The 21,869-nt window shown below is 44.2% G+C and overlaps 1 protein-coding gene across 1 annotated transcript in view; it reads left to right on the forward strand.

Moving 5' to 3' along the window:
• Positions 1–21,869, forward strand: part of LOC308149255 (semaphorin-4B-like) — a 58,732-nt gene that overhangs the window by 7,932 nt on the left and 28,931 nt on the right. The window contains exon 2 of the mRNA XM_080520939.1: positions 13,091–13,530. Within this exon, the coding sequence (XP_080377065.1) occupies positions 13,410–13,530 (121 nt within the window). The 5' untranslated portion in view covers positions 13,091–13,409. The remainder of the gene's footprint in view (positions 1–13,090; positions 13,531–21,869) is intronic.

The following is a 21,869-nucleotide window of genomic DNA, read 5'->3' on the forward strand; positions in this document are numbered from 1 at the left end:
GTTGCTTTGTAGCATTTGAACATATTTCCACCGATCCTTGCAAATGTGAACCTACTGTGTGTTTTATGAATTGCAGTTGTCCAGCAGGTGCTGGGCGTCTGGACATCGACTTTAAAACACGTCGTTATCGTCTAACTTCTGGGGAGGATGTTTATCGGCGGTATCTTTTGAAATACCTGCTAATGACCATGTTATTGTAGTGTGTATCTGAAGTGAAGTGGTGGTTGGCGTTTGTCTTCGTGGTTCTGGTTTCAGGTCTAAACATAAGCAGATAAGCAAAATGTGCATGTCTGGGACTGAGGGGGAGGATTCGGAGGGCTGGTCGGCCTCGGCAGCACGCGCCAACTCTGATTGCTCTCCAGTCGAGTACATCTTGTGCCTGTTCTGCTAAAATGGAGCTTTGAGCCAAATCCACTTCTACCAGTGGCGGTTTGAGAGGCGAGGATAGAGTTTGATGGGGTCGTGAGAAACGACTGGGTTATGACACAAATATCAGAACTGTTGACATACTGGGGCTTTTTTGTTGTGAAGGGAAAGAAAGCGTCACCAGCCCACCACAGGTAGCGATGGGAACCATTCACATTTCATCCGACACCTGGGAATTGAGAGCGGTGCTCAACGATACCAATTTTCTTTACTTTTGTGTGTTTATCTGATTATAAATGTTAATTTGTTTAATAATATCTCAAAAGTGTTCATTTTAACGTATTAAATTCTCAACATACAAACTTTAACAAATGTATCAAAACAACATCCAACTGTTTGTGTTGTAGCATTGCAGTTGTTTCACAAATTACGTCAACATGAAAACCATTAACTCCAACTGCGCAGTGTTATTGCTTAATAATGCACAAATTAAAACCAAGCTCCAGCCATTCCTATTCCTTTCCCCTCTGGAAACTTAGGCCACATCCACACGAGCCAAAACAATCTTTTTTTTTCTCCCCGAGATTCTTAAAAAATTTTTTTTTTTAAAAAAATCAACCTCACATTCACACTAAAGGACAGTACAGATAGAGGAAAAACCCAGATATGCATGAGAGGAACATGCACGCTCTACCTCTGATACTCTTTCTACTAAAAGGCCAACAAACTCCAAGACCCACGCCCTGAGATACTGTGGCTGTACACTTCCCACCAGTACTTTCACTTGAAAGGCTGTGCATTGTGTTCTTCAGTGCTCTGGGGACTGAGAGCAGCAGGATGCATTACAGCCGGCTATCAACACTAAGATGATTCTGTGAATAATTAATTGCACTTGCAGGGGAAAGTCATCATCCTGATAATATCAATCTGCTGCCACGCATGTGAATCAATAATTAAGTATTTAATTGAATTTCAGTTCCGTGGGACTTCCACATTAATATCTAATGACATATCCTGTTGTGTCCATGAAAAGATTCCCAATGCCTCGATGTGGGAACTGATTAGAAGAGTTTCTTCAAGTCGCAGTCTGAAATCTGTTGAATTGTTTTTTCAGAAAACTGTCAAATAGATAATCGGCAACTTACTGTCATAAGCAGAAATGGATTCAGGCCAATGAAAAGATGAGGCTGTTGATTAGCGGTCAAACCTTTTTTTTTTTCTGCTGGTATTCTTTTCATTATTCGTTTGTTCCTTTCAGTGAAGCTTCTCCTTCAGGCGTCAGCATCCTGAATCTTCAGTTTGCAGCTGTTATAAGTTAGAGATCTCAGAGTTGGAGTGTGCATAAAGGATTTCATTTTATACGGGGTTAAAATCCTCTCTGCAGTGTGTCGACACTGAGGCCACGGTGGGTTTGAGAGCCAAGAGAAAATCAAGTTACCTGCAGGGGAGAAAATGATATTGGACAGACAAAAGAGAACATTTTTCTATTTTTTTATTTTTCTTCTGAACCATTTTGTACAAGCAACTTGAGGCATTTAATGCAGTTTAGCTTTTTGAATATTTGCATTTAATCAGTATTTAATTTCCTGCTCTGTAGGAGCTTCCTCTTTCAGAAGTGTGCTGGACTCGTTATGAAGAGGTTGTCCATATTAAAAAGCAATGAAAGACTTCTGTGAGAGGAAATCCTGGAGATTTGTCTCTGATTGGCACTACGGCCCAGGAAGCACCGCTGCAGAAATTCTTGAGATTTTTTTTAGCCACGGTCACTTCCTGCTTTTAAAATTCCCCGTACCAATTAGCAGCATGTTCGGCCGTTTTACAGCCAGAAGTGAGGACGTCAGACCCGCAGGGTGACGATGGGGCGCCTCTCTACCTCCGGGCTCCACTGGAGTGGTGTTGTGAACCTGCTCTCGGTGTGATAATGTGTGTTGGAAGTCACACGGGACGGAGGGCGAGTGAGCGCGCGCGCCGACGTTTGCCCCGGGTGATGTCATTTTCCGTACTAATGCCTTTATGGCTGCGCCGGCTCATCCCGACATGCTGATTCACGGTTTGACGCTGTGTAAACGCACCCAGTCACTGTGATGATGAATTTACTATGAGCTCTGCCGGCTTAGGAAACAATTGCTGCCGTCTCGACTGCGGCGCGCGGTGCTTACGGTTTATTTTTAACACAGTCGTGATTTATTTAGCAGTTGGCTTTCTCGGTGCCGAGAGCAGTGAGCTCAGCTGAAACCTGCCTTTTAACTCCCCCTCCGACGTCCAACACCGCCGGGCGCATCTGGGGGGGGAAGTTATGCGGTGCCTCACACATCCACCGTGCTCGGCACCATTAGGACCTCCACAGACTGGAAGTAAACAACACCTCTCCTCCCTGCAAATGAAGATTTAACGTGAGAATAAACACTAAATATGATCTGAATGAAAACTGAAATTGGTGAAGAAGCCTCATCGAAACAGTCGTTTTGTTTTATTGGGGGTCACTTTTCAAATCAATTAAACAGTCGGCAAGTTTTGGTATTAAAAGAAAATGCTGTGACGCATGGAGCTGTTATAGCCCACTTCATGTCTGACTCCTGGTGTTTTAGCTGTTTATAGTTCAGTGTTCTGCTGTAGGGTTTATAAATATATAAATCATGAAATGCTGTATTAAATATGGGATATAAATACACAATTTTTAATATCATCAAAGAAATTCAAGTTTTAAGTCTCTGTCTTTAATGGAGTGTTTTAGTCAAATGAACAAATCCGGATTTTTTGTGTTTTTATTAATTTATCAGTCATTGGTATGTCTCTGTGTCTGACTGAACATGTTTAATGTCGGTGTCGTACAATTATACTTTGACTAACTTTGGTGTAGAACCGTCCTCGTCAGAAGCGCCTGGTCTGATCCAGCATGTAAAAACTTGACACTAAGAACAAAGCAACATCCAAGCAACTGTTATCATTCGTAAGAATGTCTGTGTTCATATGTTCTTTAATTGAAATAGCATTTTATGAAATTATTAAATGATTAGACACCATCTGTGATGATGGAATATACCTCTAAAAGCTTCTACAATGAGTATGAATTTCGAAATATTTTCAGATTAGAATCCCTGTTGCTCTGTATATCACAACCTTTGGTCCAGCATTAAGTTGGACTGTAGAAATGTGATGATGGTACATCGTAGCAGCAGCTTCACTGTGGCGTAGTGAAGTGGTGGAACCCCCGTGTGTGGTTTCATGACCAGAACATGTTTTGTCCACAAACCTGCCTCTTCACTGCAGACTTCAGTCGGACATCGTCACAACTTTATCTTTTGTCTGAAACCACCAAAATCACAGTCGAGCCAGCTTGACACTCAGCTTTTAGGTAAATTGGAAGGAAAACAAAACCAAACCAAACAAACAATGAAAACCTGAGACTCTTTCAAAACGTTTAACAAAAAGTCTTGACAATTCAACCACATTGTTTTCTCATTTACACTAAATGCACGGTGGTTTTAGATTTTTTTTTTTTTAAACCACAAAGTTATAATTAAAGTTTGCAAATAACTGACTTCAATTATTCAAAGAAGATAACTGCCGTTTGTATTGTTGCGACAGTGAATGGAGGAGGAGAAAGTCTTAATTTGAAACAAAGTGAAGGTGTTTACTGCGGGTTAACCATCGTCTCCGCATCAACCACTGCAAGCCACGTCATTGATTTTGGGGTAAAATTGCACCACCCCCACGTCTCCCTGCTTGATTTTGCAGGCAGGCAGTCGTGCGCTGCCCACTCAGCGAAGCAGACGGCTATAAGTGTGAATTATAATGACAGACACAGCAAGGAGTCTCTGCCTTGTCAGTCACCTACCGAGGGCCTTTCTGCTCAACATAATGGCTCCATAAATCTTGCTGAATAGTCATCTGAACCCAAGGGGCCATGTTGTTTTTTCGGGTAGGATGTCAGGAAAAATCAACTGTCACATTATACCAGAAAGAGGAGAGCATGTATTTGACCCAATAAAAACTATTCGAACCTTTTGACGTCTTCACTTCACGCGCTGAGGAACGGCTTCTGATACACATTCCCAGAGTTTCCCTCAAATCTGGCAAAGCTGTGACACTGTTAGAAATGCTTTTCTGGCTCACTTCTGCTTGGATTTACTTATGATGCTGGCAGTGGGTTGGATTTTGGCGTCATCTCGCCTCTGTTGAACTCTGCAGTGGTGCTCTCGTCACGGGGTGATGATCTACACAACTGCCTCAATCTGCGCCAAAGACCAGATATGAGACCCGTCACTTTGATAAGAGGAGTTACTGGGAGTCCAACACACAGCTGTCCTCTACTTGAAGCTGAGCAAAGCGTTGGCGCCCGTGCCGCTTCCTGGGCAGTGAACTCACCGCGACCTGGCTGAGCGCGTCGTCCAACGTGTCCGTCACACCTCTTCTCCCTCTGAACAGATGCAGGTATTAATGGGGAGCCTCCGGGGAGGTTGAGGAGGTTAATGAATCTGTAGCTTTAAGCAATATGGCACCAGATTCACCCTCCACAGACTCGGGGAGCAGCAGCGCCTCGCCGAGACGAGCAGATGGGTCCTGTGGCATTGAGAGCGGTTGGTCACTGGTTGGCCGCAGCAGCTCCAGTTGAATAGCGCTTTAATCCTATAAGTCCCTCAATTGTTGCCTCTAATAAGATCAATTTCACTGGTTGAGTACTTGCTGTCAAAAATGATTTAATGCTTATTAATATGTAGGACATTTTCCTTCTGATCCCTTATCCATTGTTCTTAAGCATGGATTAGAACGCGACATGATTAATTTGACTAAAATGAATAGACGCGTGACCTGATGCAAGTGTGTTAAAAGAAAACGGTGCCGCATTACATCGGTTTGCTTGCCCTTTGCGCCCCTTGCTAAGGCGAAACAGACGTGCCTCAGGCATGCAGAGCATCCGTCAAGTCCTCCCAGGTGCTGACCCCAAGTTATATGAACATTTATGAGTCATCATGTATTGCGATCCTCCAGAGACCTGCTGTTTCCTGCTTTGCTTCATGAGGAAATGCCCTCCATATTGAAAGGACCTGCTATTGGACTGTAAGAAGGCAACAGAGAAAATTGTCTTGGTGGATTTAATTAATTTACTTTATGTATTTTTTTAATTTTTTTATCATATCCCCTGAAGCTTATGCCGATGATTTGGTTGATATGAGCTGCGTTATTCCTGGCACTGAGTCCAGATCATATCAGGGTACTTTAACCTGAAAAGGATGCATTTAATATGAAGTGTTCACACTTTTCTGTAGAAACCTGTGGAAACGTTCAGTTTTCGAGTGCATACCTCTGCAGTGTTTCTTCGCTCCTCACCTCACAACACCTTAATTGCCGTTCGTCCTTCCTCCGATCTTCTACACAGCATCGTCCATGTTGGGTCTGCAGGGCGTTGGACCCAAGCTTAATGGAATGACCCCCAGAGGGACACAGTCATTCACACCTACAGACAATTTGGAGTCACATGTTAACCTCAAATAGATATTTTGGACTGTGGGAGGTTCATGGAGGACCCAGAGAAAACCCACAGGGAGAACGTTCAAACTCACATTTTCTCTATGTGATCACTAAATCACTGTTCTGCCCCCTGGACAACAGTTGTCAAGTTCATGTTGACACACAACTTTCAGTGTTGGGGGGTTAACTATAGGAACCTGCCTGAAGGTCTTAAGGGAGTGTTCACATTCCCCTGTTTGGCCCAGACCAGACTCTCTCTGGGGAAAGAAATATTTTGTTTGGGCGACGTGAACACGCCATGAACTCTGAGCCAGAACTAACAAGCGATCTCTGGTCACCTTTATTTATTTACAAGCAATAGTTCTCATGGGTAGGGTGAGAGGACGTGATGCAGTGTGCAATGCATTCCGGGCAGTAAACAAACAACGCTAACTGTTCATGGCTACCCATTAGCCATGAGCTAGTTAGCCGAGCCTCCACAGGCTGAAGTGGCTTCTGCTTTCGGTCCGGATCAATCAATGAGACGTGTTTCTTCTTTACTTCCTCTCTGGTCAGTGTTTGTAATATGAATGATCATGTGAAGAAATCTGATCCTAACAAAAAAACCAAAATGAGACTTGAGCATCAAGACCAGCAGTGTGAATGTGGCCTTAGTTTGTACGGCGACTGAGACCTACTGTTCAAACAACCTTGTTTAAAATGCAAAGTTCACACTTCATGAAAATGGACCAAACATGATGTGTGTGAATACACTCCCTGCTCATCCATCATGGAAACGTTATCCAGCTGCAGGTCATGGGGTGCTGGAGCCAGTCTCAACTGACGATGAGCTGAAACAAAGTCCACCCTGCCATCCAGCCCATCCTGCCCATAGTAAACACAGAGACGTATGACCACACGCTGTCACGTTGACATTGAATTTAGAGTGACTTGTTGACCTTAAACATATGTTTTTGAACTGTGAGTGGAAACCAGAGAAAATCCATCCCTTTAAACTTGGAAACTCCTGATGGAAAGTCCACCCAGACGCCACCAGGGACATTCTTGTGTCAATCTGTGGGGCAAGAGCTCTTAGCTGTGTGTGATCCTCCTCAATCAATCAAAACAACATCTCAGTGAAGTTACTCGATACTTGTTCCAACCTTTATGGTGATCAGAGTATCCGCACATTATTATGAGTTGGGTGCTAACTATTCCAGACAGGGAAAGGTCAGTGCCGGAGTGTTGCGATATTTTTCTTTATGCACGACTGGCCCAGAGTCTCGTCCAAAAAGGGCTCTAATTTATCAGAGGAGCAGGAAAGCCTCCTCGCAGCACCCCTCTGTTTTCATTAAAGTTTAACAGACCTCTGGAGTTACATAACGGTGTACCCTGGGAACATGGAGGCCTGAGGTGCACAACACATGCAGGGCTGCCATGCTTGTTGTCCCAGCAGGCATGAGAGGGACCACCAGAGGCGGAGGGATTGGTGGGCGGATGTTTCAACCTCCACTGACTCAGATAACTTCAGCAAAGCTGCAAGAAAAAAAAAAAAAAAGCAGCCCTGGTGGGGAGGTGAAAAGTGATGCTGGTATTGATTGGCTGCTCGGGATCTGAGGGATGAAGTGAGTCGAGGGGCCTGTACTACATTGCAACGCTTAAGGTTCCTGAGGTAGTTTCCAGTGGATGTCTGAGGTTTCAGGACGACTCTGGTGGCTCACTTACCACACATATGGAGGATTCACTGCTAATCTGCGAGTTATGTCGAAGACAACCTGACAAGAAAAGTAAAGACTCATTTTTTTTAATGGAAAAATTGTTCCTCAAGAGGGCGCTGCCCTGAATTCATAGACTAGTAGTGCTTGTTGGAAAAGAGAAGGAAAATCAATGCTGATGACGGTGGTGACAGCAGAGGAGGTGGTGCGCCTGCTGATATTGACAAGGAGGTATATTCAGACATGGCGTTGCAGGCAGTTAATTTGCTTCTAATCTCAATACTGCCCCCCCATGACTTCCAGTAGTACTGCAGCAATTGGTCCATAAGCTTCCATGCACACTACGGACGGATGAATTTATCTGTTTTCACATCTAACATAGAGCATGAATGAGCCTCAAAAGCTTTGCCCACTGTTCAGTCAGTTTCGAGTTTTCGAGCAGTTTATTTGACTGGTTTAATCATGAAGCAAAGCATTGCCATTGTCATTTTTATATTAAGATACGACAAGAAAACTTTAATTTTGATGTATATTTCTACCTGATCTTTTATTTGTTCTGAAAATGTTGCTGCTCAAAGAAGGAAGCCAAGATTATCCCTCGGAGAGCAATAATTAACGGAGTTCACTAATTTATTTGCAGTCAAAACTACTCTCATGACTGTTTGTATTGCACCAGTGCTGTAATTTTTCCTTCGTCTGTGAAGGTCGATGAGTATTTTATGAAGGAGGGAGTCAGACAAATGTCTAGCATCAATCACAGCATCAATCCCATAGTGTATTATCCCCCCCAGAAAGATTTATTTATTTCTGAAAGTATTCATCAGACTATGAAGGGTTTACATGGCGGTGCTGGTTACAACTTGAAATGAAAACTAAAATTAAAAGCTGCTCTATTAAATTCACAACCCAATTTAATGTTCCCGTGTTTGACACTGCACTTTAAATGCTCGGTCTCGGTTCATCTGCAAACGATCTTTCTCACAGGCAGGTGGAGTGTACAGGATGTAGTGCGCAATGCATTCTGGGTATTAAACAAACAAAGCCGATCAGAATCGCATCGCATCAGAAGAGGCAGACGCAGGAAGTAAAAGTTTGAAAATAAATCAACGGCAGACGTGGAGTCGTAAGGAAAACGTAGTGAGGAAGACTTTATATCGTGGTTGTTTGTGGCTACCCATTAGCCACGAGCTAACTAGCCTAGCCTCTTCTTTACTTTCTCTCTGGTCAGTGTTTGTTTCAGGCAACCTTTTCCTTCTGTCACTTATGTTACATAACTACTTATATTCAGTGCCTCGTTCATGATTGTATGTGGAAACCTGGAGGTAACCAACCAACTTATAACTACCTACATAACACAAGTTGTCCACAGTGGTTTGTTGTATTAGATTAAAGCAGATGTCGCAAACATCCTGGGTTTTTTTTGTGTTTTTTTTTAATGCATATCCTGAAGTGGCCTCTGGTGTGACGCAGTCTTGTTGGTCCAGCTCCAGCTCACGTGCTGGCAGGCAGCAGAGACGTGGTAAACTTCAGTTCATTCTGCACCGTGTGAACATGTTTTGGAGCCGATCAGGAGTTTAGAGCGCTCGTCCCCAGCAGGGCCTTTACTTACCAGACGGCCCGGGGGCGGCGCGCTGCCCCACGCTGGATGGCTGTTTGATTTATTAACTGCCGTAAACATTAGAATGAGCTCATGTGGGAGTTGTTGCAGTGATGCAAGCGGCGCCATGTGCTCTCCAGTGTTTACTTTCTAAACTTTACCACCCGTGTGTGTGCTTCAGGGAGACATCCAGCGCCGTCGGCCAATAAGGGGGAAGCCAGTTGTGTTTTATCGCGGGCTTTATTGCGCACACCGAGCTGAAGTGTTGGTTCTTTTCTCAGGATGTCGGTGAAATCAGGAGAAATGATGGGGGTGGATTTTGAAAAGGCTGCAGCGGTTGAGTTGTGAACCGAGTGGTTTTGTCGCACTCGCGGCTCGGCTGGCGCGACATCACTTTGACCCAGATTGAAATGTGTCGGGCAAATGGCCATAAAATTCATTACGGCCATGCAGATTGTCCTCCGGATGAATTTTAATAACTGTGTTGATCCTCTGACCTTTAATTTGGCTCCATTATTGGATCAAAATAGTCTTTCACTCAACATGAGGACAAATACACAACATTCTCAGCCTCAGCTCGTCTTTTTTTTTGTTGAGTTAATTTGTAAATTTGCTTGCTAACAATTGGATTTGAGCTGAATAACCTGATAAAACATTTCTTGAAGGGCGAATTTCTTTGCACTTCTCTTTGAATGTCTGAAAACAACAACATGCGTGTCTTTCTCTCTGATTGACGTGTAGAGTGGTGTTTTCTTTCAAGTCAAAGCTCAAACGGTGGATATTTCTGCGGCCAGACAGATAACGTGCATCTTTACAACATCACAAGTTCACAGATGTCCGTGGAGATTATTTACTAACACATTTTCTGTTTGCATTTTACAGCACAAAGTATTTTGGATCATTTTTCAGGATATATTATGCACATGAGCTTTTTTTTTTTTTTTTTTAATCAAGAAGTCATTTAGTTGATTTACATACTTTAAGAGCTGCTGGGATTTGCATTTTTAATTATGACAAAATAATATGCATAATGTGAAAAAGAAGACCTTGGGTTGTGTCTCAGATCTTTAGTTTCAACAGTGACGGCTTCGTTTCATTCTCACTGGTCGGAGGGTTATTGTGTGCGAAACAAAGCCTTTTCTTTCAATGGGAAAAAAATTGTATTTTGTTTCATTAAGCTACATGGTCCTACCAGAGATTTAGTGTTTAGTCTTAACTGCAAATTGTTCTGCTTATTCAACGACCAACCATAAATGTCTTTGCTTTTTGTATTTTGGTTTCAGAAACGTTTCTCATTCAGATGGCAATACCTTCAAAATGACTGTACGCGACAGTTTGCATGCTGGGCCACTAGTTGGTGCTCTGTCTTCTCGCGTGCACAAAGATGAGAAGAAAACATTCAAGCTCCGTATATGAAAATAATGTGGCTGCATGTGATCCACATGGCGGCGTTAATGTCCGCATTGTTGAAGGAGCATTGTCAAATTGTGCAGAGTGAACATCACACTCTGGATTCTTCCGTTGTTGCAGTAGTTTGTCGACTCGCCCATACGCAGACAAACTGTTGCATTTTCTCTATTTACTCAGAGACTGATGCTGCTGTGAGATCTTTGCACTCTGGAAGCCATTTTGTAATGAGGTTGTTTTTTTTCCTCCAGTGAGTCCCAGTGCAGTTTGTGAAAACAAACAGCCCTGACGCAACGAGAGTGTCGTTTTTACTTAAACAAGGTTGTGCAAATGGGGGCCATATTAAAAACCTAACAAAGATGCTTGTTTTAAGACGGCACTTGCCAGCCTGGAAAATGAGTGTCAAACATAGTGTGTTCCACAACCAGCCTATTTTTTCCTCCCCTTTTCTGCATTTCCCTGTTTTAGTCAAATTAGGAGACGAAATACAGCAGTGACAGCCAGAAGGTAAACTCAAAATGCAAGAGATAAAAATACCCTTTTCTTAGTAAAATTACATTGGTATCGAATCCATACTGTGACCGTGACTATTTTGAAAGCATGCATTAACTGCAGGCAACACATATTGTCACATTATACTTTTACAGCGATATTATACCTTTATTCTTAATTGGAAGTTTTTAACAGGGTTGTGTGCCGGTTTATTGGTCTGGCTTAATTGATTGTGGCTCGATGTAACCCCTTTAACAAAGACTGTCTTGGCGCTTTTCCACCAGTTCCTACTCAGCGCTCCTCTACTCGCCTCGCCTCGATTCCCCTCAGCCTCTATCATTTTCCATTATAATATAGTACGACCACGGCGAGGGCACAGTCAATGGAGCACCCCCCCCCCCCTGGATATGATGCGGAGCAAACGTGCATTGGATATAATATGTGGAATGTACTTCACTGTCTGGTGTTTTGGTTGGGTTTTTAACATCTGCTGTGAGAAGGGGGACGCTCAAAGAAGCCGGTCACCAGTAAACAGAGAAACCAGTTAATTCGAAACACCGGTGGTATCCGTGGCTTGCACGTCCTGCACATAGTCGCTGCTCCACGGGGTTTATTTTTGTGCTTCTATCTCTGTGAGCGTTTTTAATGTGATCAGTTTTATTAAAAAAACGGCGGGTGGATGATCCGCCCTCTGACTCATCTGTGTCTTGACACTCCGGCCAATCGGTGGCCTGACGTCACATTTCCTACTCCCCTTCGCTCGCGTGGAACCTCGGCTGTACAGGAACCATGAAGGTTCCTGGTCGTGGGAAGAACACGTGGTGGAAACACGTCAAAAGCGAGGCGAGTTCAGTGAGGGAAGGAGAAACTCGTGGAAAAGCACCATTTGACAAATGATTTTCCAGATTCATCCCACATAAGATAGAAAATCATAAACATTTCAGAAATGTCAGCTTTCTTGTGGGATTGAAGAACTGACCAGAACTAAAAGACAAGGTTGATATAAACAGTCAGCTTCTCATGAATGTGTTTTGGAGTAAATTCCAGTATTAGATATCAGTCCACCGCTGTAACAGCAAAGTTGATTTCTTCTTCACATGGCTTGTGTTGTTCTGCTGCGCCCCTGAAATCCCTTCCTTCTTGTTGGCTGGCCAACTGAGACGTCATCGTTTTCCATTGTTAATTATGGTCTGTTTGAAGATGCACAGCTGGTCTTGTGTGTTTTTGTTTTGTGCAAAATCAAAGAGACGTGAGTAGAACCTAATTCAGTCATTTTCTTAGAAAGCTGACGTCCTATTAAATGAAAAACACCTGTCAGGCGTCGACATTAGAACCACCTACCTGCACACTCGCGCTGAGGCCAATGAAGAGTCACGGAGCAGACCTGCTCATCGAGCCTCTTTGTGACAAATTGCAGACTTCTCTTCCAGATTCTCTGTTCTGTCATTCATTTCCCAACGCGGCCCGCAAAATTAGAGCCAAGCTCCCATATTATCTTCGTGAGGATCTCTCGCCAGTTCTTGACGACGGCATAATTAAATACAGGGATTAAAGAAAAGATCCAGCAGGCGCTTTATCTTGTGGAGAAAGTGCGGGCTGCTGTGCAAACATGGCGTTGGACGCTCACTTTGACTCGCGAGTTTGTGAAACCCTTGAAGCCGCCATATGACGAGTGTGTTGATGTCGGCTGGCTGGCGGTCTGTTTGCTGGAGCTTTGCTTTGGCAGCGCGGCGGAAAAGCAAACAGCGGAAACGTGAGTACTAGTGTGCTCCAGTGTGCATCTCGCTTGGATATTAAAGTCTCCGGACGGGAGACGGGGGCAGTTTTCAGCGATGCCACCGTCTGTGCGAAAGCTGATAGCCACTTGTGTCTCGTTTGCAGCGAAACCCACACGATCCTCCAGAATGAACCTCCACCAAGTGTTGCCGTCTTTTCGCTCTTGTACTTTAAGACGACGGCGTCAGATTGGCTGTAAATCTGTTATTCCAGCCTGTGTTACAGCTGTGCTGTTGGCTCCCTCTAAAGAATAATAAAAAAAAAACCTTCTCTCCTCTCTCCACAGAGCCGACATGACTTTTCCACCATGTCCACTGGTCCAGGCTGGATGCTGATCCACACACAGTCCTGTGGACAAATGAAAACAGGCGGCCTTTAATCTGGGAAGGATTCCTCCTCTCTGTGCCGTGAGCTTGAGGACCTCTGAGAGGACAAGCCTTGAGTCAAGGACACGTTCGCCGCCGGCCCCGCCCCCCTCCCCCCCTCGCCGACCTGCTGGTAGATGGGAGTGAGAAAATAACGCTCGGGAGAAGCCCAATGAATTCCAAGGAATCCTAAAACAAACAGTGTGCAGTTTTGTACGTGTGTCAGAGAATCAGCCGACCATGTGGACGATGGCTGCGACCGTCCACCGCCGTCTGGCCGCTGCGCTGCTATTGGCCAGCTGCCTCCAGTCTGTAACGGCAAGCGAGGACGACGTCACGCCGCGCATCAGTTTCCCCTACAGTAAGTGAAAGTGTCCACACTCCTGTTCAGACGCGGCGACGGTTAATGGAAATGACAGAAGGTCTCGTCTAAAATGACATCGATGCGTTTTCTGAATTTGGGATTGTGGGAGGCCGGATTAAATCCCAGCTTCGGTGTGACAAAAGTCAAGGTACGCCCACACAGGGCGCCAGTCCACTAGGGAGAGTGAAAGTTTAGTCGACATGGTGGTGCAGGAGAGAGGAAGTGAAACGTGTCGCTGAGTGCCAAAGCCCACATCCTCAGCTTTCAAACATACTGTTAAAAAAAATTAATAAATCAACATTATACAATAGTTAAAGACCGAGTGCAGATTACTTTAGACAGAAATCACATATTCAATGTGCTGGTGTCTGTTTGAACAGGGGGAAAAAAAAAACATTGCATTGGCACATGCACAAAACTGTCCCAGCTGGTTTTAACAGTTTCAACAAAGTTTTTTCAAATGTATTTTCCACATTTAATCATTTAAAACTAGAACAGCACTCAGTAGAGCACAGATCTTCACTGACGCCACATTTGTTTGCCGAGCCGCTCTGTGCCTCTCTCATCTGCTTTGGATGGGAACCTTTTTCGCCATTTTTTGGGGATTTATTCAGAAACGGTTTTCTCTTAACGTCCCGAAATCTCACCGATTGTTCCTTGGGTGATGACAAATCATTTGCTGAAGATTTCATGCAATTGGGGTGAGTAGTTCTTGCCAGAAGTTAGTAACATACATACATACAAGCAGATGAAAACAAAACCGTCTTGGTCGTCCAACATTCATTGCGACGGCAATTATTGCAATACACAACAACACTTATAAAACCTGGCAGTGCTTTGCACTGTGGTTGGGAACTGCATGTTTTCCTCATATGTGGGGGATTTTTTTCTGAGGGTCCTCTAAACTCCACAGACGGGATACCCAGGTCTGTCATGAGACAAGGATATATATTAACTACTACTACACTGTGTGGTCCGGCTGAATAACGTTTAAAAAGGTTCTGGCTAAACAATTCCCCTTTAAATTTGTAATAATAATATAATAATGAGTCAAACTTCTATAGTGGTTTTTTTTTTAACACTCTCTGAACATAATCTGAGCTCATGTGTGCCAACGGTGTGTGCATTGTCCCAAATGTTTTTAAATTGAATTGAAATTGGAACTAATTAAAAGAAATTTTAAAGGGAAAATGTTCTTGTCTTCTGATGTCCGTAGTGAAATAGCAACTTTAATAAGTCACACTGAAGCATAAATAGGCCTGTGCGATCTATATCGTAGAAAAACGATCACGATGATTAACCCTCTTTTTCCTGCTTTCAAGAGATCATATTCAGATTTTCTTCCAACTGCAGCTTTTAATCTGTTATTATGACATCATGGCCATGAAGCAGATATCGTGAGCCCCTAATGGCTCTTCTTCTTCAAAATAACCTGAGAAGACAAAGTTGCCATCTAACTGTCATTAAAGTTTCTGTTTTCTTGTGATTGAAATTCAAATTTCAGTGGTCAACATGTACAGACAGGAGCTAGAGATTAGCAGCCGGGCTCCTTCGTGCCTGCAAAAAAAAAATCAAGAACACCTCAAAAGAACAAGAATTTGGAGGTGGGAATGTCCCACTTAGTGCGATGACGGCTTGACAGGAGAAGCGCGGTAATTAAAGGGGACATGGCTTATCAAGCCGCCGATTCCATACAAAATGGGACAATTTAGGTCCGTGGCAAGGCAATGCGACGGGCTGAGAGGCGAGGTCTGTGCAGTGCTTCTGCGGCGATCAACTCACCGAGACGTGTCAGAAATCACACGTACCTGCAGGTCAGAGCGCACGCATGGCAACCTGAAGCACCACGCACCCATAACAACATGTAATTACTACTTTTGTCTCCTTTTACCAAACGTGGATGTGACTCTGCAGAAGTGGGGTATTTTGAGCTTTAACAGAGTGGTACAGTTGGAGGGGAGTTGCAGCTCCCGCCGCCCGGCTTCAGTCCCTCACAAGCACTCCTTCCTCTGTTTTTCCCTCTAATTGACCTTTTGGTAATGTGCTGCTGAGCGCAACAATTTATCTCGCAAATAAAAGCCTAATGTGTCTCCTGGCGAATCCGCTGATTGAGTAGAAGACCTTTTTCTGCACCTGACTTCATCAATGTATGTAATTGCTCCACACACACTGCAGCAGCACTGTGGATTATAACCGTCATAATTCAGAAACACTGTTTTATCTCCGGTGTCTGTTCAGCTGACGGCTTTTTGGTAGTTGATTGACGTATTATGCGCTTGAGACAAACCAAGTCGTTGTTTGGGATGTGATTGACTGCATTTGTGAAAAAGCTTCTCGAAACCTGCTTCACTCTGCGGCGTCCTCTGAAGTCGTTGAGAAGATGGAGCCAACCAGTTGCTGCCTAAACTCAAATAGTTGACATCGTTTCTGTCCTCATTCGGGCAGATTTGCTGACTCTGCAGGAACCAAAACACGGCCTAATAAAGCCGTAGAGGCTCCTCAGTGTGAGGCTTGTTACAATAAAAACTCTCTCCGATGCTGGTTTCCTGCACTTGGCCGTCGCGGGGAGGCGTCGTCCTCTCAAACTGTCGTAGCGGAGAACAACCTTTCCCACACTCCTGCCATTTAACTCGTTTCTCAAAAAGAGCTTAAATGGATTAAATGAAGCCAAAGCTGCTTCCCAGTGTGTTCTTCACTGCTGATGTTTTCTTTTCCCTTCCCCACTTTGCGCCCCTCCACTCGGCATTCAGAATCCAGATTGGGTGTATCTTGACACGAGGGGTTGTAAGATTGAGGCGGTGGTCTTGAGGGTGAAGTGGCACCGTGAGACACGACGCTTCAGCAACTGTTGACGTGTCGTAGAAATGTCACTGGCATCGATTGTAACTGATCCAATTAGACGGCAGCTTTGCATAAGCAGGGTCCTCAGCGTCGCTGACATGCTAAACGCTTCCTATATAAACCTCGCGGGGTTCAGGCTGCACTTCATTGATGGGAAGCATGTAAAGCAGGCCACCCTTTTAAAGTTGCATTTCAGGGTGGCATTGTCCGCAAGAAAAGCGGGGGACCCGCTTGTTTCCTCCGGAGACGACCCTTGTCCCTCTCCGAGAAAGGCGTTCCTTGTCTTCTGTGTCCTCCTTCCCTCTCCTCGGCTCCTTCCTCCTCTCCTAACGAGCAGGCTAATCCCTCATGTGTGGTGAGTGGAGGTTTCTGTGGCTGCTGCAGAGGGAGAGCTGCTCTGCTTTTCATTATGGCTCTTGTGAGGAGAGAAGCAGCGCCAAGCATCACGGGACTGGACACGCTGAGCGTCGGTGAGGCCTGTGGCCTGGATCACTGCGAGTGATACTAACTTCTCCAGCAACAGGATGCTGGGTTTTCTACAGACATGAGCTGAAAAATAAATTAAACCCTGATCTTTTTGTACTATATTCAAGCTGACACTTTTATACATTGACTACGGTTTTTAAAAAATAACACTCCAGTCAATCGGAACTAACTGAAACAAGATCAACTCCTCCATCAGAGGTGCCTAGAAATAATCCTTCCCCTTTGTTTTAAATCAGAACGTGTAAAAAACCATCACGCGCCCACAGTCCCTGCTTCGATCTGCTCACTCACTTCTGCTGCCTGCATCAAGTTCAAGACTGTCGACTCACATTTAAGTCTAAATGGAGCCAAAGGGTCGCCAGTAAAATGCATTTCAGCTACCTAAACTTGTTTTCACGGCCTTGCCTTCCCGTCACTCAGCCCCACTGGGGTATGGAAGTTAATTGTGCACCAGACACAAACCAGACGAAAGCAAAAAGGTTCCTCAGTCTTTTTTCCTTTGACAATTTAAATCGCCACATGCTGTGAAAAGCCTCACAATAATACAGAAACAGACCAATCAAAGACCATTAGATGGTTTCTTGAAGTGAGTTAAATTTAACATGTTTGTCATGGTGTCCATGTTGTAAAGACGTTTATAAAACCAAGTTTCCATACAGTCTCCTCCCCGTGAGGGCCTCAGGGGCGGGAACTGAATCCAACTAACTTTGCCACTTTATCTACGTCACTTTATCTACGTCACTAATTGACCACTTGTTAGGACTGAACCTGCACTGCCAACACTGGTATTTTTTTACGATAGTATGTTTATTGTACTTTTATTCTACAGTTTGTCGCCCACCCCCATCATAGTTTATTTTCCTTGTATTTCATCTTACTGTATATTTTGCTCCCCTTGGAACTTATTATACTTTATTATAGTTTGTGATTTTTATCTTGTTTTTTAGTCCTATTTTATTTTATTTACTTATTATTACTCTTACTGTAAATATTTTTGGCCCTTAGGGTTCTTGATAGTCATTGTATATAAGATACCTCTATTCTTACCTAACTGTTTGCACATTTCTTGTCTTTCCTACTCATGAGTGTCCTTAACAGCAGAATGTAACAAGTACATTTCTCCATTGTGAGATCAATAAAGGCTTATCTTATCTTATCTTATGTAACTGTATGAGGGGAGAGTAAACCTGGGACAGGTCACACACACACACACACACACACACACACACACACACACACACACACACACACACACACACACTCATTAACCAATACTACAGTCCCGACACCTAAAGTCATGACATCGGTACCTTAACTGACACAATCTTTTTTATTTTGGTTCCTTTTTAAATGAGTCCTCCGTCTGTTATTTTTCTCAGCTTTGTTTAAAACTGGAGCACAGAGTTTGTGTCCTGTTCAGACCTGCCTGCTTCATCTCCTGACGCCTGACGAGCAGAATACTTGTGGAAAAAAGACAAAAAAACAAAAGTGCAATGCATGCTTCAAGGTTTACCAGGGGTCTGTATCTATCTGTGAGTTGAACAGTTAAAAATCTTGGGTTCCTCTTCTTGTTTGACATTTTTCGAAAACAAGTTTTTTTTTTTTTTGTGAAATCAACAAACTAATCTAAATAAAGCCCCAGCAGAGGGGCAGCATGAAGCCTGACTATGTGAAACAGAGGTTTTTACAGTTCAAATCATGTGGCACTCATTTATTTTCTTTAGATGAGAGTGGATTAATAGTAGGAATAGAGGCTGTGAAACAAAGACTTCACAAGTCAGATTTAAACCTTTTATCAGAGTATCACCTGTTCGTTCAAAATAAAGATTTGTAGGTCATGAGTTTAACACAATGTCAGACCAAATATAGCCGATCGGACACAGAAGCTGTTGAAATCGTCCCTTTAAGCCGAGTTGTTGTATTTACTGTATGCTCAGAGCACACAGCCCCTTTTTCGTTTACGTTTGGTTCGTGTTCATCAAACACTGCGCGCTTCCTGTCATGCATGCTAATCCTCTGACCTTGGCAGCGAGTGGATGGCGGTTCAGATTGAGAGGAGGGGCGGGGGGGGGTCAGGCCAAACACTCGTGAGGTTTTAGACATGCTCCGATGCCCACCTAAAACCCCACGGGGACACGCCCACTCACCCTGAAAGGAAAAAAGTGCTTTGTGGCTTCCAGCAGAGGTGGCACTCACAAGTGCCTGCATAAAAAAAAAACATAACTGCCGCAACAATGGCACGTAATTACAGCACCCGGACTCCGTCTGTTTCAGACGCCTTAATGGTTCCGTCGCCTGCATGCTCCAGGGACCGGACAGAAAAGTTCAGTCTTTGCAGATTTCGATCAGGAACGGTTGATTTGAAGAAAATGGCAGCCGGCGAGCAATAAAGCTGCGGCTGTTAATCAAGATGGACAGAGAGGAATGCCAGTGTCATTAGGTGATTTCTTTTGGGGGGGGGGTTTTCCCCATGCGCCACTTTGATAAACAGTAGATTTGTACAAGATGAAAACATGAATTGCCACATGACTGTTAAACTATTCCAGCACATATTTTGGATTTGTTTTATTGACACTGTAACACAAAACTTCATCTTTACAAGGGTCTGAATGGGCCCTCTTTGTGGCGCGGAGAAACATTCACACGGTTTTTTTGGGGGGTTTTTTTGTGGCCCTGGATGATAATGTGCACGGCTCGGAAGTCACGCAACATTACATTTTATTGTATTACATGAAAACAAAGGGTTTTTAGTCACTCTTTCATAACCACAATATAAATGTATTTACTTCCAGTGTAGAATAAATGCACAAGGACCTTCTTACTTTTTCTTTTAGAGTGGAAGACATCGCAAACGTTCCTATTTTTCTGGTATTTACTTAGAGCAGTGCTTAAAGAGTTGAAGATCTCCAGAGTATTTTCATCTTTAATAGTGTGTCTTGTTTACACTATCCTGTGTTTAATGATGAAGCTGCACAGAGTCCCGGGTTTAAAACAGACTTTCCCTCTATTAGCAGGGTTGATGTGGCACTGAAGAGAATTTCGGTCTTTTTTTTTTTTTATGGATCTCAGAATTTAACATAGTGGCACTTTTGGCGCTCGTGAAACATCTTTCCATCATATTGAATTATTTCATGCACTTAAAGCCACTTGGTTCGCTCCAGTTTTTCCCCTCACTAATGCATTTCACACTGAGGACGGTAGTTTCTCGCAGAGTCGCAGAGTGGGCCGTGTCAGAAAATGGCTGCTTTACAATCTGCAATTATCAACCAAATGGCCTTGTGAGAATTTGTTAAAATGGATATACGTGAACCGTTTCTACTGAGCAACGCGCCGTGAATGTTCTATGTCAGGAGGCACCTCAGGCTTTACGTGACGGCAGAAGTGAAATGGTTAAAAGACGCCGTCTCATGTATCTTTCATTAAAAGTCAGAACTTTCCTGATTCAGTTCCAGTCTTTTAATACGCTCCATATGCCTCTTCTATTCCGGCTGGTGTGTGTGTGTGTGTGTGTGTGTGTGTGTGTGTGTGTGTGTGTGTGTGTGTGTGTGTGTGTGTGTGTGTGTGTGTGTGTGTGTGTGTGTGTGTGTGTGTGTGTGTGTGTGTGTGTGTGTGTGTGTGTGTGTGTGTGTGTGTGTGTGTGTGTGTGTGTGTGTGTGTCACCATGTCACCATGAGGCCTGGTGGACTATACAATGAGTAGCACAGCTTGAGGATTTTATTTAACCGACTAATTGTACATAAATCTGGCCTACCTGGTTTTTATTTCAACAACGTGGCTCCAACAACAAGTCCTGGCCTTCAGCTCCAGGCTGATGCTCTTATGTGGAGCTGCTGTCGTGGTCCTGTGCTCCTCTGATGGCAGAACGACGACGGGGAAGGAATGTGGCTCTGGAAAGTAAAAGCTTGTAGCTGTGCGTGCGTGTGTGTGCGTGTGTGTCGTGCGTGTGTGTCGTGCGTGTGCGTGTGCGTGCGTGTGTGTGGGTGTGTGCATTTAAAGCCCATTAGTGAGGAGTGTAAACCAACATGCTTGACCACTTCTCATCCTCAGTCACTTTGTGGTGGACGAGTGGAGAGCCGGAGACTCCAGCCTGCTCTTCTCATCAAGGACCTCTCCAGAGACACACACACACACACGCACACACACACACACACACGGTAGAGGATGGTGTTTGTGTGCTGTAGGTTCCAGACCTTCAGCACACTCGGGTCTAAAGCAAATGTCCAGTGAGTGACCTGCTCCACCGGCGCCCTTGAAAAGCCACCGAAACGCTTTGCAGCAGAGGCACAGACTTGTGCGTCGACGGGATTGTAGCCGCGGCAGAAACCATGTGCAGGCATGTGTGAGCCAGCTGGATTTTCATGTTTGCATGGCCGACCCAAATGGCAACACCCCCCCACTCCTAAAAAAAAGTCTTTAAATCCACTTGGCAGACTTCATGTCATTCATGGAGCCAATCCTTCATTGTGTGTGTGTGTGTGTGTGTGTGTGTGTGTGTGTGTGTGTGTGTGTGTGTGTGTGTGTGTGTGTGTGTGTGTGTGTGTGTGTGTGTGTGTGTGTGTGTGTGTGTGTGTGTGTGTGTGTGTGTGTGTGTGTGTGTGTGTGTGTGTGTGTGTGTGTGTGTGTGTGTGTGTGTTTCCAGCGACATGGTAATGCCAGTGAATAGTCCAACGTGCTCCAACAATAGTGGAATTAAATGAGACTCAGTCCTGAGCAGCCCGGCCCGTCAGGAGGTCAGTCTTAATGACTTTTATAATCCTCCCGTCTTGGCCCAGTCTGCAGATGGTGGTTAATGTCACACTAACTGCCAACTGTTGAGATATTCCACAGTTTTTAGGAGTAATTCCAAAAATGTATACCTTTTTTTTTTTTTTGTCTTGCTGTAACCTCAGGCTGAATGTTGGAGTTCCAATGGTCGTGGTACACAGTCTTTACATGATACGATCACAAGGTCATCTATAAGCCGCCAGTATACAGTCCTGCATCGGGTTGAGTTACTGAAATGATTCAGT

This window comes from Blennius ocellaris, assembly GCF_963422515.1.
Source record: "Blennius ocellaris genome assembly, chromosome: 1".
NCBI lineage: Eukaryota > Metazoa > Chordata > Actinopteri > Blenniiformes > Blenniidae > Blennius > Blennius ocellaris.